The sequence below is a fragment of the Silene latifolia genome, chromosome X (assembly GCF_048544455.1).
Source record: "Silene latifolia isolate original U9 population chromosome X, ASM4854445v1, whole genome shotgun sequence".
Lineage (NCBI taxonomy): Eukaryota > Viridiplantae > Streptophyta > Magnoliopsida > Caryophyllales > Caryophyllaceae > Silene > Silene latifolia.
Window position 1 is genome coordinate 3,170,922 of NC_133537.1, and position 14,404 is coordinate 3,185,325.

General features: G+C 37.7%; 1 protein-coding gene across 2 annotated transcripts; it reads left to right on the forward strand.

The window, feature by feature from the left end:
* The first annotated feature begins 1,775 nt into the window (after positions 1–1,775).
* On the forward strand, positions 1,776–13,337 carry LOC141622273 (uncharacterized). 2 transcript variants are annotated; one of them, XM_074438318.1, is made up of 19 exons: positions 1,776–2,111; positions 2,455–2,565; positions 3,803–3,859; positions 3,957–4,027; positions 4,716–4,815; positions 5,910–5,980; positions 6,119–6,219; positions 6,312–6,415; positions 6,519–6,572; positions 6,710–6,765; positions 6,873–6,911; positions 7,007–7,151; positions 8,402–8,583; positions 8,679–8,746; positions 8,882–8,954; positions 9,461–9,522; positions 9,600–10,530; positions 11,020–11,310; positions 12,772–13,337. In XM_074438318.1, the coding sequence occupies exons 2-19, from the start codon at positions 2,458–2,460 to the stop codon at positions 13,046–13,048; spliced, it is 2,790 nt and encodes a 929-aa protein (XP_074294419.1). In that variant the 5' UTR covers positions 1,776–2,111; positions 2,455–2,457; the 3' UTR covers positions 13,049–13,337. The 2 variants fall into 2 exon arrangements, with proteins under 2 accessions (XP_074294419.1, XP_074294420.1); XM_074438319.1 differs by having other exon boundaries at positions 1,882–2,120.
* The last annotated feature ends 1,067 nt before the right edge of the window (positions 13,338–14,404 follow it).

Genomic DNA, 14,404 nt, shown 5'->3' on the forward strand with positions numbered 1-14,404 from the left:
AAATTACATCGGCTTCGTTCAGAACAAAATTACATAATTTATACAAATCTTGACATATTTTCAAATATTACACTCCTATCACATCCTACCTGTGTTTTTCATTATGCTGCCACAAAAACCATTTACCATACTCATATCACTTACTCATTGGTTAAGTTTTTCATTATGTTGACACGAAAATCATTTACCATACTCATATCACTTTTTACATAAGTTTTCCATCATTATGTTTACGTGATAAGTGAAAAGCATTTATCATATGTGAGATACTTAGGCAACTCCCCTAAATCTGACACATACTCTGTAATAGGTATTGGCATCCAATGTATCTTCCATGTCAATCTTATTACTATAACTATTGTGTCATCTTAAAATCGAAAAGAGAGATTAAACTATTATAACAATTGCCCTCATCAAGTTTAGTGCTACTAGATGCATTGTTATCTTCACACTCTACAATTGATTCTTCACTTAAAATAAAGTTTTGTTTAGTATTACCTGTTTATAAAGTAGGCTTGACACTTGATTATGCATCTGGTAGTTGATCATATCAAAAGCTTGATTTCAACAGTAGTGATTTCAAGTCATCTTAATTTATTTCGAATGATTTTTGATCGGGTCATTTTTGGGACAAGTGATTTAGATTGTCGCGTCATTTTAGTTAAAGGTCAACAATGCTCAAATCAAGTTAGATTAGATCAACTCGGCATCACGTCAATTTCATGTTTTGCAAAGCTTAGTAAAATTTGTAAAGTATAAGAGGCAAATGCGTCGTTGTATATAAAGGAGTGATTCAAATATGAAAATAGATGACTAAATATGGTTCCTATTTCTTTTCTCAACTTATTGTCCATCACTTCTAATAGATGTATATTACTCGTATATATTATTTCAATCACACATCGTCATTCATTACTTCTGCTTGTGACCGTTAAATCGTGGTAAGAAATAATCTAAGTTAAAAGAAATGGAGATGAGAGATAATAGAGAGGATCTAAATTGAAAATAGATAAAGAGTAAGAAGTAAATTAACCAAAAAGATGTCGGCACGTATTAAATGAAAATATGGATAGAAAAAATTGGCTAGGAAAGAACACTTAGACCATCCGCAATGGTGAAATTTTCACCAATTTTCACTCTATACATTTCACCCGCCACCTCAGCTTTCCACTCACCACCAAAATTTATCAAAAAACATCAAAAAAACACTACATTAACAAATAATCAACTTTTCTTGTCTTTCATACTTTATTATACCCCACATATCCATATCACCATTTCACTCTACCCACTTATTTTATTTGCCAAAGTTATACGATGTGCTTTTGGTGTATGTCAGACTGATTGCGTCGTTTTGAAATGAGAAAAGCAAAAAACAAAGCAATGGGACCACATGCACTGACAACCAGGCCCCATATTTGCTCTTCACAAGTTTTCGGACAGGCGAAAATTTTCACACCCTCTCTTTCCTCTTTTATTGTTTTTTATTCAAAAAGCAATTTTCAGCATTTGTGTGAGAATGGACGAATACCCGTTGTGGGTGCTCTTACCTTGCTTACAACGGTGGTAAGGTACAACGAAGGGTGTATGCACTATTACTCCCAAAAAAACAGTTGTAAACAATGTGCGAAAAAAGAATATACGATAATTGGTGATCCGATAATTAGAGTACAAATTCTTATTGAAAACGGACGCTATTTGTCATAAGCTGAAAACGGATAATGCGTCTTTCACAATAAACAAGTGGCAAATCAAGTGAGAATTAAATAGAGCATGCCACTTGCTTTTCCACTTGTGAGATTGTGAGAGGGGCACTATCCGTATTGAGCGTGACAGATGGTACCGTCCTTCAATGAGACAAGCTGCTGTAATTTGATTGGTAGATGACAGACACAAATGATCAAAACATTTTTAATTACAGTTACTAAACTTCCCTCGCTTGTCCGTTACGTTTCCCGGCACCCAGCAGTCAGAATCCGACCAACCACCGATAAAGGGGCTCATAATACCGCCGAAACCCTAGAAATTAAACGCAATAATTGAACGATCAAATCTGCAGATCGCGAGAATCAGCTTAACTTCAATTCGATACGCGTCGAATTAAAAGTTAGGTGCGTTTGGTAAGATAATCGTCGATTTTTACAATTTAAGTAAGATTATTGGAATCGCCAGAATTTGTAGTTGTTTGAATGATTAGTTGTGTTGAAAAATTAGTCTCTGAAATTGAGCATGATGATGAATATTGCTTGATTACATAAGAAAGTGAGATGATATTTTTCTGTATTGTTTTGGTTAGTTGTTACTTCGTAGTTAAGAGATTAGGTTTTCTGAAATTGGTTTGATTGATTGATTGTAGTAAAGTCAAGACTGCGCGATTTTGGCATTTAAATTGGAACAAGTGTCTTGATTACTGAATTATTTAGTTTCTGAAATTATTGTTTGTGCGCTGTGTAGATTATGGTTGATCCAGGAATACCTGTAAAACCGAGCTGGCAACGTAAGCTTGATAACGAAGAAAATGCTCTTTCCCAGTTCAGTTTAAGCATACGAGAGTGTGTTCACTTGGTATGCTAACTTGAACCTAAGTTATCAGATATTGTATTGTGCCTATTGTTTGAATTTGAACTACTATTGCTCAATTTTACGACTCTTAGGTTGTGTTTGGATTGAGTAATTTGGAGGGAAAAGAAAGGGAGGGAGAGTAGGGGATTTAAAATCTCTTATTTGGTATCCAAACACACCCTATAGCAAAAGTGGAGGGAAAGGGAGGGGAGGGGGAAGGAGGGAAGGGAAAGGGAGAGAAGGGAAGGGGAGGGAGAGAAGGGAAGGGGAGGGGGAATGGGGTGGGGGTGTTTGGATACAATTTCCCTCCAAATCTTGCCTATTGTGGAGAGATTTTGATTAGGCTTGTAGGAGGGAAATTGGATCCCTCCAAATCTCTCCCCCTCCATTTCCCTCCACTCTCATTAGCTATCCAAACAAAGGATTTTAAATCCCCTACTTTCCCTCCCTTTCTTTTCCCTCCAAATACCTCAATCCAAACACACCCTAAAGAGAGAGTATGCCGCTGTGTTTGATAGCTAAGGCTTGGCTTTAAATCTTGCTAGATCCTTCTTAAAGAGAGTTAATTCATGTATTGTGTGTGACGAGTTTTGCTTCAATGGAAGATATAGCTTCTGTCAGCGGTCACTTATTTTGTGTCTCCAGATTTAGTCTATTGTTTTGTTCTCTAATTATCATGTTCGAGAACTTGCGATTTAGTGGACTGGTGACCTATTTGAGTTTTTTGTAATTTTATGAATGAGAGTATCTCGTTTAGGAAGAGTCAAGCTGAGATATATGACAGGAACACCTGACGTAGGACAACTTTTAGTCAAGTGCGTGAAAGTGCGAACCCTTGTTATGCGAGTGATGTGAAGAAGGCCTCTAGTGGTAGGAAAATCCGAAAAACTGTAGCTAAGCGGGGGAACAAATTTTCCATGTTCGGCAGGTGAGCTTGTCAGCTGGTGGAAGTGTCTTTCCTTACCATATTGGTTGGTCAATTAAGTTAAAAAAAAGAATTTCTCAAATCGAGTTTCTATTAAGGAAGTAAAATTAGTTGATGTAACCTTCCACCTTCCACCTTCCACCTTCCACCTTCCACCTTCCACCTTCCACCTTCCACCTCCTACCTTTCATTTTCTACTATGTATAGTAAAAAACATTAACGCTGCCAACTCTGATAGTAGGACAATGCAAGATTGCAAGACATTATTTCCAAGTCTCTAATTTTGTATGTTTCCCTTACTTTAAATCGTGTCAGGCTCCTATTGGCTATCGGCTGTGGCGTCATGTCCGAGAAGAAGCTGGCAAGGGAAGGGTAAATTCATGTACCTTGTTAAACATGGTTTTATATTGAACTTTGATATTGTATGGAATATAATGCAACTATTTTTGACGCACCTTCCAATTTGCAGGGTGCAATTATTAATCCATTCTTCAAGCGCACAGTAACATCTGACCATGGGGTTCCTATTGGAGGGATTGGGTAAGTCCTTCTGCTTACAAGCTCTCCGGTCAGTTCATTGTTTGTCTTGGCTTGTAATAAGGTAGTAGTATGTGAGTTTCGTTCTCATTTCATTGTTGTAGGGTCATTTCTGGTATGAGTCACTCCAATAGGTCATTTTCGGTTATTGGACTATAGGGCAATTCAGGTAGTGTCTTTTTGCCTTTTGTGATGGTGGTTAAATCGAGTTAATTAGTAATAATTTGACAAAAAAAATAGTGTTCTTTTGCAACATTACATATTTATAAGAGAGAGTACTGTTTTTTATTTTTATTTTAATGTAGTTAATTTTAAGTGTGACTTACCACTAGTCTTTTCGGAGTTATTTCGGATCGGCCAATTCCAGGTCAAGTGGTTTTGGGTCATTTCAAGTAAAGTGGTTTTGTTTCAGATCATTCTTAGTACCTGCTGCGCTTGGTTTACGACAGGAGTATAGCTAAGAGTAATTTTATGGCTTGCAGCTTACTCAATAAGGAAGTGTTAAGATTTGAATGAAACAACCTAAAAGGAATATGTACATAATTGATCGGAAAGAAGGGAGTATGTGATATGCGCTTATGGTTTTATTCTCTTATGCTGACTCTTGTAATGCCAATCATCAAGAAAGTGTATGTGAGACAAATTATCCCCCATTAGCTTATCTTTCTACTCCCGTCAAATCATTGTACAGGGCTGGAAGCATTGGTCGAAGTTATAAAGGCGAGTTCCAGCGATGGCAACTTTTTGCAAGAACATGTGAAGATAAACCAGTTCTGGCAAACCAATTTTCTGTAAGTTTGTTTTTCATTCTTACAAAATTCTTCATCGCTGTATTCTTTCTGTTCAAATCAATTAGCTACGCTTCCACTTTAGGTGAGCAGTAAACACTTCCATGTGAGTGTCATCCCTGATCTTCACATAACTTTTATCCTGATACTGTGATCCAAAAGCAAACATTGTGTGGGGAAGAGGTGCTATGTAGCATTGTTGGAGGCTTAGAGCCTAATCTCATGATTTTGTTTTCCTTTTATATTTTGGATCAGCAATAAAAAGCAGTTTCAAACTCTTCAGGGAAATAAACACAACAGCTAAGTCTTTGTCCGATGAAGAAAATAAATTCAATTACAGTAACCCTCTGTCAGCTGTCAGCCTGTACTAATTAGTCATTAAGTTCGGCTCCTCTCTTGTTGGTCTCTGTCATGAAATTGATTTGGGAAACGCGTCCTCCATCTTTATCTACCATCTAACAATTGATTAAACCTATGTCTGATGTGTCTGAAATACTTGCACGGTTTTATTTTCTCTTCTCTCAAACTTGGTCAATAAATTGTTTGGAAGTTGTCTTTCTGTCTCGCATTGCAATTGTTTCCTGAGGATTTGTGTCCTCAGTTGCCACTGTTATTGTTTTAATCAATGGTGCTACAGTCAAGCTTTAGAAATGAGAAAATGCGTATAATGCTCAAGTTTCTATATTAACAAATCAACGACTTTTTGATGACAGTAAGGGAGATTCTATTTTCAAGATTGCACAGAAAGTCGAGGAAATTTGTTACTTTATATTCCTTACAACTAATTCCTTGTTAGGAGCTAGAATCCCCTGGAGTGGTAAAATAACTATACAGAGTAGAGTTTTCTAAATATGATAGTAGAGCCATTTTTCTTATTTAATTACAAATATCACCTTCGATTATTCTTGTATCATTTATGGTACACTCTAGCAACTCTACCAAAAAAGAACTCTAGAGTATCCCAACACCCTTGTTACTTGTTGGTGTGTAACATAGCTGCTTTATCTTACAAAATTATGTTTTGTGATTCTGGTATTTTCTCTAACCATCGGCTTCAACCTCAAAATGGTATCGGACTTATTGTTACTTATCTACAGGTATTTGTCTCACGGTCGAATGGTGAAAAATACTCTTCAGTGCTATGCCCGCCAAATCCCGAGATGGCCAAGTATGCATACATTACCCTGTTTCTAGTTTTTGTCCCTTTGTGCCTATTAAGAAATGATTTAGATCTCAAGTGCAGTTGATGATTAATAGTAGTTATGTCTCAACATGGAGATAACATTGTTCTTTTGGGCTCAAATAGGGAAACTACTGCTTCAGGGATTGGAAGTTGGGATTGGAATTTAAAAGGGCATAGTTCTACATATTACGCCCTCTACCCAAGAGCATGGACTGTATATGATGGTAAAATGTGTGGTGAAATTTTAATACTTCGTATTCTTTTTCTATCCGCACGGTTACGCCTTGACTTGTTTTTTTTCCTTTTCAAATTTCAGGTGAACCTGACCCATCACTCGGGATAGTTTGTCGTCAGATTTCACCTATTATTCCTCACAACTATAAAGAAAGTAGCTTCCCTGTATCAGTATTTACGTACACAGTAAGATTCGAATCATTCGATGTCCCTGTGACTTAGATTTATTATTGCGTTACCAGTCTACCTGGAAGCTTTCTTATTTAGTAGTTTTGATATTTGCTTTCAGCTGTCAAACTCTGGCAATACAGCTGCTGAAGTGACCCTTCTTTTCACATGGGCGGTATGTTAGACATCCATCCCTTCTACGTTTATTTTTGCTGACTGAAGTTGTATTGTGTCATAGACTCAGAGCAATCGTTTGGGTAACCTATCTTAAAAATTAGCAATTTTTAAGTGAGATTTATGATCTATTTTTAGAATTCAGTGGGCGGAGATTCAGGATGTAGCGGTAGTCACTATAACTCAAAGATCACGTAAGAACACATCACGTCCTTCAATTTTTACTTCTTCAAAGTTTCTTGTGTATTCCATTGACACTGCCAACATGTATACTGACATACAAGGTCAAATATAATATTAGGATGAAGGATGGCATGCATGGTGTGCTTCTAAATCACAAGTGAGTGAAATTGATTACGCAGATGCTCCTTTTCCACACTGAAAAACAATAGTTTGCTGTAGTTTCGCCTTTTTCAAAATTCCATTGACAAGCAGGACTGCAAATGGATTCCCCCCAGTGTCTTTTTGTATTGCAGCTGAGAACAAAGAGGGCGTCCATGTGTCAGAGTGCCCATGTTTTGTCATCTCTGGTGATGCGGAAGGTATTACTGCTGAGGATATGTGGCAAGAGATTAAGGAGGTTAGTGACTTGGTTTTCTCGCTTTTCCTTCTAAAGTACATTCTTTTTGAAGGACCAAGCTACTCCGTAAGTCCGTATTAAGCAAGAGAAAAGATGTGGGGCTTGGAGGTGTGAAAACTTGAAATTTTTTGCACTTTCACCCTTCTCAACCACCATCCTCCCTCACTCCCTAGTCCTTACCACCACAGCCGCCTCCCTCACCTTTGCCACCCATTCCCCATCCCCATCCCCTTACCTTCGGTACCTTTTTTCCTCTTGGCCTAATCTTTATTTAATGCCCAATCCTATTGGTTTTCCCCCTCCCATCCTCTTCCTCTTCTCAATGAAACAAACCCCAGATGGTGGTCATTATTGGCTATGGGCCTATGGCAACCGTTCAAGAGAGGTTTGGATGAGGGAGAAGTGGTACAACTGTTTTGATCCTTGAAGTGAAATAGTGGAACCCATGTTTCACATGTAGTTTGTGGCAGAATTAATAAGGGTACTTGGGAGTTAGAGTGGTCCAAAAAGGAACATTTGAAGAACTTGTTAGGATGAGGGGTGTATCATTTAGTACATGTACTTTTAAGATAGACATATACACCCCATATCCATCATATGAATATAACTATGATAACTTTGCTATGCAATTCTGTGTCAGTACATCTAGCAAAGATGGAGTATGTGTTTCCATTGTGTCATCAATTCTGCATCGAGTATTTTGGTCAGTTGCAGATTTGTAATTGATAAGCAAGTAGTCATGAACGTCAGAGTGACTGCGTCGATTATTATTGAAGACTGACATCAAACATCTCAATTTGTTCTCTAATTTGACAATCAGAAGGCTCTACTCATATTCTGGAGGGAGAGATCTAATAAAAGGTCTTTAAATTACAAAAAATTGTGTCATTGGTCGAGCTGTGAGACTAGAGATATAATGAAAAGGTCTCCATGTTATAAAAATATGTGTTGTTGGTCGAGCCGTGAGCCCAGATTGTATGTGCTTTACATTGTCATTACTTTCAGCAAAAAGCAGATATTTGCTTTCCTGATCTCTGCTCATCAATTCAGCCTTCTAGTCGCTTTTTAATCATCAAACAGTTGACTAGGCTGTGCGTGGGCGCTTCTTTTCCAATTTGTGATACTCCAGGGTATCCTTTATTATGAAAAAAAAATTGTAATGAAAAAAAAGCACATTCGTTCAACGGAAGTATAGTGCATTTTACAACTATTGTAGTTTAGTTCTGACTACTTAGTCCTATTCCTTTCAGCATGGATCCTTTGACAATCTTGACTGTCCTGAGAAATCGGCCCCATCAAAGCCTGGGTCATCCATTGGGGCTGCAATTGCCGCTTCAATTTCAGTGCCATCAGGCGCCACACGTACCATCACCTTTTCTCTATCATGGGACTGTCCTCAGGTGACATTCTCAAAAGGGAGAACATATCACAGGTCAGTGGAAAAACCTTTAGGAATGTGTTCTTTATTTACTTCGTTAAAGTGCTACGTTGCGCTCTCGCCTAACTATTTGTTTATGATTGCTGTAGGCGCTACACAAAGTTCTATGGCACAACCGGGAATACAGCTGCAGATATAGCCCATGATGCTATAGTTGGTACGTAATTTCATTTTTCTCTCCTCCAATCAATGGCCCTTGAGTGCGTCAAGCCCATCAATGAAGAATGATAAGTCAAAAGTTGAAATCCTTCGTTGCTAGTGGCTGATCTTGTGCTTACAAATTTTATTGTAGCTCATGCGCAATGGGAGTCTGAAATTGAAGCATGGCAGAGGCCTATTCTCGAAGACAAACGATTTCCAGAATGGTGAGTCCTAAGTTTTGCAAGCTGATATGCCCTCTCAAATAAGTTGAGCAGTTTGGGTCTTGGCGGGTCCATATGGGATCGGCTAGGGTTAGTGTTGGAATATGGGTCAAAAATACATCTTCACCCCTCTTTCCTGTCCCATTTTTTGTTTATTATTTAAATATTAATATTATTTATTTTAAATCGGGTTAGTATTATAAGGAATGATACTGTAATAATAGTTATGACTTAACTTAAATTTAATAAATAGCAAGTATGATACAATATTTTTTTTTAAAAAAAAAATTCTGGTTTAATTTTATATCCTTCAAATAAACATTTGTATGATTTCATCTTTTTCGTCAGATTTGACCTTGACACCGGTTTTGGGTCATGGGTCAAGGCTTAAAGTTTCATGACCCTAAAAAACATCGTGCGAGTTTGCAGGTCATGTTAAATTTCGACAGGTCTATTTGAAGTCCATTAATAGCAAGATGTTTTTAAGACCTTGAAGTTCTCCATTGCAGGTATTCAGTAACTCTTTTCAATGAGCTTTATTATCTCAATGCTGGGGGAACTGTCTGGACAGGTGTGGCCGAAGTTTCTTGTGTTATAAGCTCGTAGCTTTGAGTTTTAGGTGAACCTAAGATGAGGTATTTTGTGCAGATGGTTCTCCTGCATTACAGAGTCTTGCAACAATAGTAGAGCAGAAACTGTCTATTGATCGGTCAGATTCCGACTTATCAAATGCTACCAGTATCTCTGAGCAAAATGATACTGCAGTGGACATCCTTGAGAAGATGACTTCAGTGCTTGAGCATGTTCATACGGCAGTTAAATTTAATTCTGCTTTTGGGCCAAATTTACTTCAAGAAGGGGAAGAAAATGTTGGTCAATTTCTATATTATGAAGGGATCGAGTATCTTATGTGGAACACATACGATGTTCATTTTTATGCATCTTTTTCTTTGGCAATGCTATTTCCAGAGCTTGAACTTAGCATTCAGAGAGACTTTGCAGCAGCTGTTCTAATGCATGACACTAGAAGAATGAAACTTCTACATGATGGAAAATGGGTATCAAGAAAAGCTCTTGGGGCTGTTCCTCATGATATTGGCCTCAATGACCCATGGTTTGAAGTAAATGCTTACAACATCTATAACACTGATAGGTGGAAAGATTTAAATCCAAAATTTGTGCTCCAGGTTTACAGGGATGTAGTAGCCACAGGTGACAAAAAATTTGCTCACGCGGTTTGGCCATCAGTGTATGCAGCCATGGCCTTTATGGATCAGTTTGATAAGGATAGGGATGGCATGATTGAGAATGAGGGTTTTCCTGATCAGACGTATGATACATGGGCAGTCTCTGGTGTGAGTGCGTATTGTGGAGGACTGTGGGTTGCTGCACTTGAAGCGGCTTCAGCCCTAGCACGAGAAGTTGGTGACAAGGGTTCAGAAGATTATTTTTGGTTCAAATTTCAGAAAGCCAAATCTGTTTATCAGAAGGAGTTATGGAATGGCTCATACTTCAACTATGATAGCAGCTGTGGTGTTAATAGTGCATCTATCCAAGCTGATCAATTGGCCGGGCAATGGTACGCTGCTGCATTTGGTTTTAAATTAATGAACTTGAAAATAAAACGAAGCAACTGTGGAAAAAAAGGAAGTGAATATTCGATAAAAGTGGATTTTTTACTTGGTCACCTTTTTCTCTTATAGAAGCAATGTGCCTTGTAAAATAATTATTCGTGGGTTCTTAGATCAAATATGGAATGCAAAGCGTCCTTAATGGCTAAGATCCTCACCCAGGTAGATTATTTGTGAGTTTTATGTAAAACTGGACTGCCGTTTTCTGTGTAATTTTTTTTTTGCTCAGGTAGATTTTAGTATTCGAAGACTATACATTCATGCTTTGGTCAAGAAGCATCTGATGTTGCTGCTTTTGCTCTCTAGATTAAATCTCTACTGTGCATGCTTTGACCAAATTCCTGGAGTTTTCAAAGATTGTTCATCAAAATTTATTTTCTTCTTTATTTTATTCTTCTCAGTGTGAATTTACACTATAATGTATCTCTTGTTTGTAGGTATGCTCAGGCCTGTGGACTAGCACCAATCGTTGATGAAGAGAAGACAAAATGTGCCTTTGCCAGTATTTTTGAGTTCAATGTAATGAAAGTAAAGGAGGGGCGGAGAGGGGCTGTGAATGGGATGCTTCCTGATGGGAACATTGACATGTCATCAATGCAGTCAAGAGAGATATGGTCTGGTGTCACTTATGGTCTTGCAGCTTCCATGATCCAAGAAGGGTTGACAGACATGGGTTTTCAGACTGCATATGGAGTTTATGAAGCTGTCTGGTCAGAAAGAGGACTCGGGTGAGTCTCCTTTTCTCTTTCTGATCTATGGTATTGTATGTCTTTTCTCGATGCATGATTTAAATGTTTTCACTCATGCCACTGATAATCCATCCACGAGTATCAACTTATCAACTCACTATGTAATTTGTCCAACCTTCGATGACTTGGGTTTCTTATTGCTTATTTTACAGTCTTTCAAGTTGAGTGGGGCTTGCTGAATTGTTGTTCAGTTGTGTCAAGTGTTTGGGTGAGGTTAATAAGTTACCAAGTTACGAAGTAATATTACCACTTGAATTATGTCTTTGAATGTGATGAGAATTAATTAGATCAGTTGTCACATTAGTTAGAAATGGCAAATTTTGTTCCCTCTTTTGAAAAAGAGGGCTATTTTTTGTTCAATTTTAAGAAAAAGGTTTTCCAATTGGGGGTTGTGGCAGAGCTTGATGCGCTAATTTTTCAGAATATAAACTATATTAAGATAGTAGGCAACATGGTATGCAAATCCACCATGGGTTCATGTGTGTTTTCTTATCGGAGTACAGGTTATATTTATGAAAAAGTGATGAAATACAATCATTACCCTTTTACTAAAAGCAAATGAGGATAGAATATCCGGGATAAAATGTCAGTACTCCATAGCAGTCCGTACTCGATCAATAAGGTCAAAGTGGGGATATTCACTATTTATTTAATAGATTTAGAAAGGGGACAGTTATTCTGACTTGTGGGTGTCACCCCATGTCCGACACAATACTCAAGGATATTGTGGTATGGCAATATGGCATCCATACCCGACCCTCACAAGTCCGATACTTCACCTTACACTTCTCCAAGTAAAGATAGAAAGGGAGGTCCGCATGAGAAAGTGGAGAAATAGATTAGTGTATGAAACATTTCAAGTGTTTTTTTGAGGACTTTAAGCTTTCTTTCTTGAACATCTCTCCATTTCACTCAGGTATAAATTGTGTTTTGTAGAATTGTCCTCGTGCTCGCATCCTCTTTGTTGATAGAGTCCCCGCATAAAAAACATTGGGTCAAGACGAGTTTGACACTCTGATATGTACGCGTATCCTGGCTTACCAAATCTGCTCAGCCCCTAAGGAATCGTGAATCAGTTCAAGCATGTTCTATCTTGATGCTGACATAAATAATTTATATATATTATCATACATTCTATCAGAGCATTTCGTGAATCGGACGTTACGTATTTGTATCGAATTAGGCAACCATGTCAGTATGGATGTATAGGATGTGTGTGCGTAGGAGTCCAAGTTACGCAGGTTGGGTTGGCTGTTGAGCTTGTTTAAGTGGACAGTTTAGCAGGCTTAGAGTTACAAATGAGGCCAAGAGAATGAGATTGATTTGACGATTCTCTCCTAGGGCTTTGTGACTACAAGTTGCTTACACAGCTGCTTACACAGTCTAGGTGATGGTTATGCTCCATCTCGATCCTTACTATGCTTACGATCTATTTCATAGGTACGCATTTCAAACTCCAGAAGCCTGGAACGCCAATGACCAATACAGGTCACTATGCTATATGCGTCCATTGGCTATATGGGCAATGCAGTGGGCGTTATCTCGGCCAAAACCCTCCAAGCTAGAAACGAGATCAGAAGTGAATGAAGATTCAGTAGCGAGGGATCACATGGGTTTTTCTAAAGTTGCTAGTCTTCTCAAGTTACCAGAGGAAGAGCCATCGACAGGTCTTGTACAAGGTCTTTATGATAAAACTTGCAGGAGGCTGTGGAGATGATTTCAAATTGTTTTCAAGGATAAACAATCCTGGACTCATTATTATTCATTGTCGCATGACAAGGTTGCTACAAAACAATTGCCAAATTCACTTTCATTGTTTATTGTACTTAATTTTGTTATACTATACTCTCTTGTTCACTCCAAGTCCATACATCGGAATTGGATTAAAATGCTCGTATATATTAGCGAAATGTACGGAATTGGAGTGAACGGAGTGGGTAATTTGAAGTGAATTCTTGGATCATCTTGTTTGCTGGAAAGAGTGGAACTTGCCTCATTTTAAATTAGGATTAATTGATATTAATACTCCAAACTATGTACGTGCTGCTCAAAATACTCCAAACTTTATTTTAACTACCAATATAACCAACTAATACCCTTCTTTGCTTTGACTAAAATTGGTTATTTTGTTAACCTATTGTACCAGGTCATTTGTTTTTTACCCATTTTTTTTTCTCTTTTTATGAGTCTTCATCTTCTTCCTTGCGAGTCTTCATCTTCTTTCCTCCTTCTCCCTTCTTCATCTCCTTCCTTTACAAATTATATCTTCTCTTCCATTTTTTTTGATAAAGACTAAGTATTATATAAATCAAAATTCAAAAATCAAAAATCAAAATCAAAATCAAAAATCAAAAATAAAAAATCAAAAAATCGAAAAATCGAAAAATCAAAAATCGAACAATATATAATTTAACTGTTGCCTTTTAAGTTAATTAGTCAAGTTAAATGTGAGATTATTGCGATGCTATCGTAATTCTTAAACTTCATGGTGTTGGGAATCCAAGTATAGAAGGTAGATCTTTGAATAGCAGTCACCAAGCTGGGTCCATACTCCACAACTTCAACCATAAACATCCCTTTTTATAGCCCTCTTTTTCAGACGCGATATAAATGAGCAAGGACAGTCGGATAGTCCCCATATATTAGAAAATATGAGAAAGGTGGTTATGTTAATGGTGTTGAACTGCAGATTACATATTTGATGCGTGCGGTCTATAGATTTAGGATGCTTCGTCCATTGTTGCTACATGTTTGTAGATCTAACTAGTAAATTAAATATTTGAAACTAAAATTTACCCAAAAATGAAAATAAAATTACAATATTGGTGCAGATGAGTTCGTGGGGGCATCAACAGTTGTGGCGAGGTCGACTTGGAAGTGGTACGGGGCGGAGAGAGGTCGTTGGGCGCGGGTTTGAATACCATTAATGAGTCGGTTTCCGGTGCGATAGACGATTGGCGGTTGTGACAATATGGGTTGGGTTAGGGTGGTAGAAAGTAGTGCAAGGTGGAGTTAGATCAATAATGGAGTTGTGTGTGTTGGAGAAAAGGTGAATAGCTGGAGTTGTGTGTGT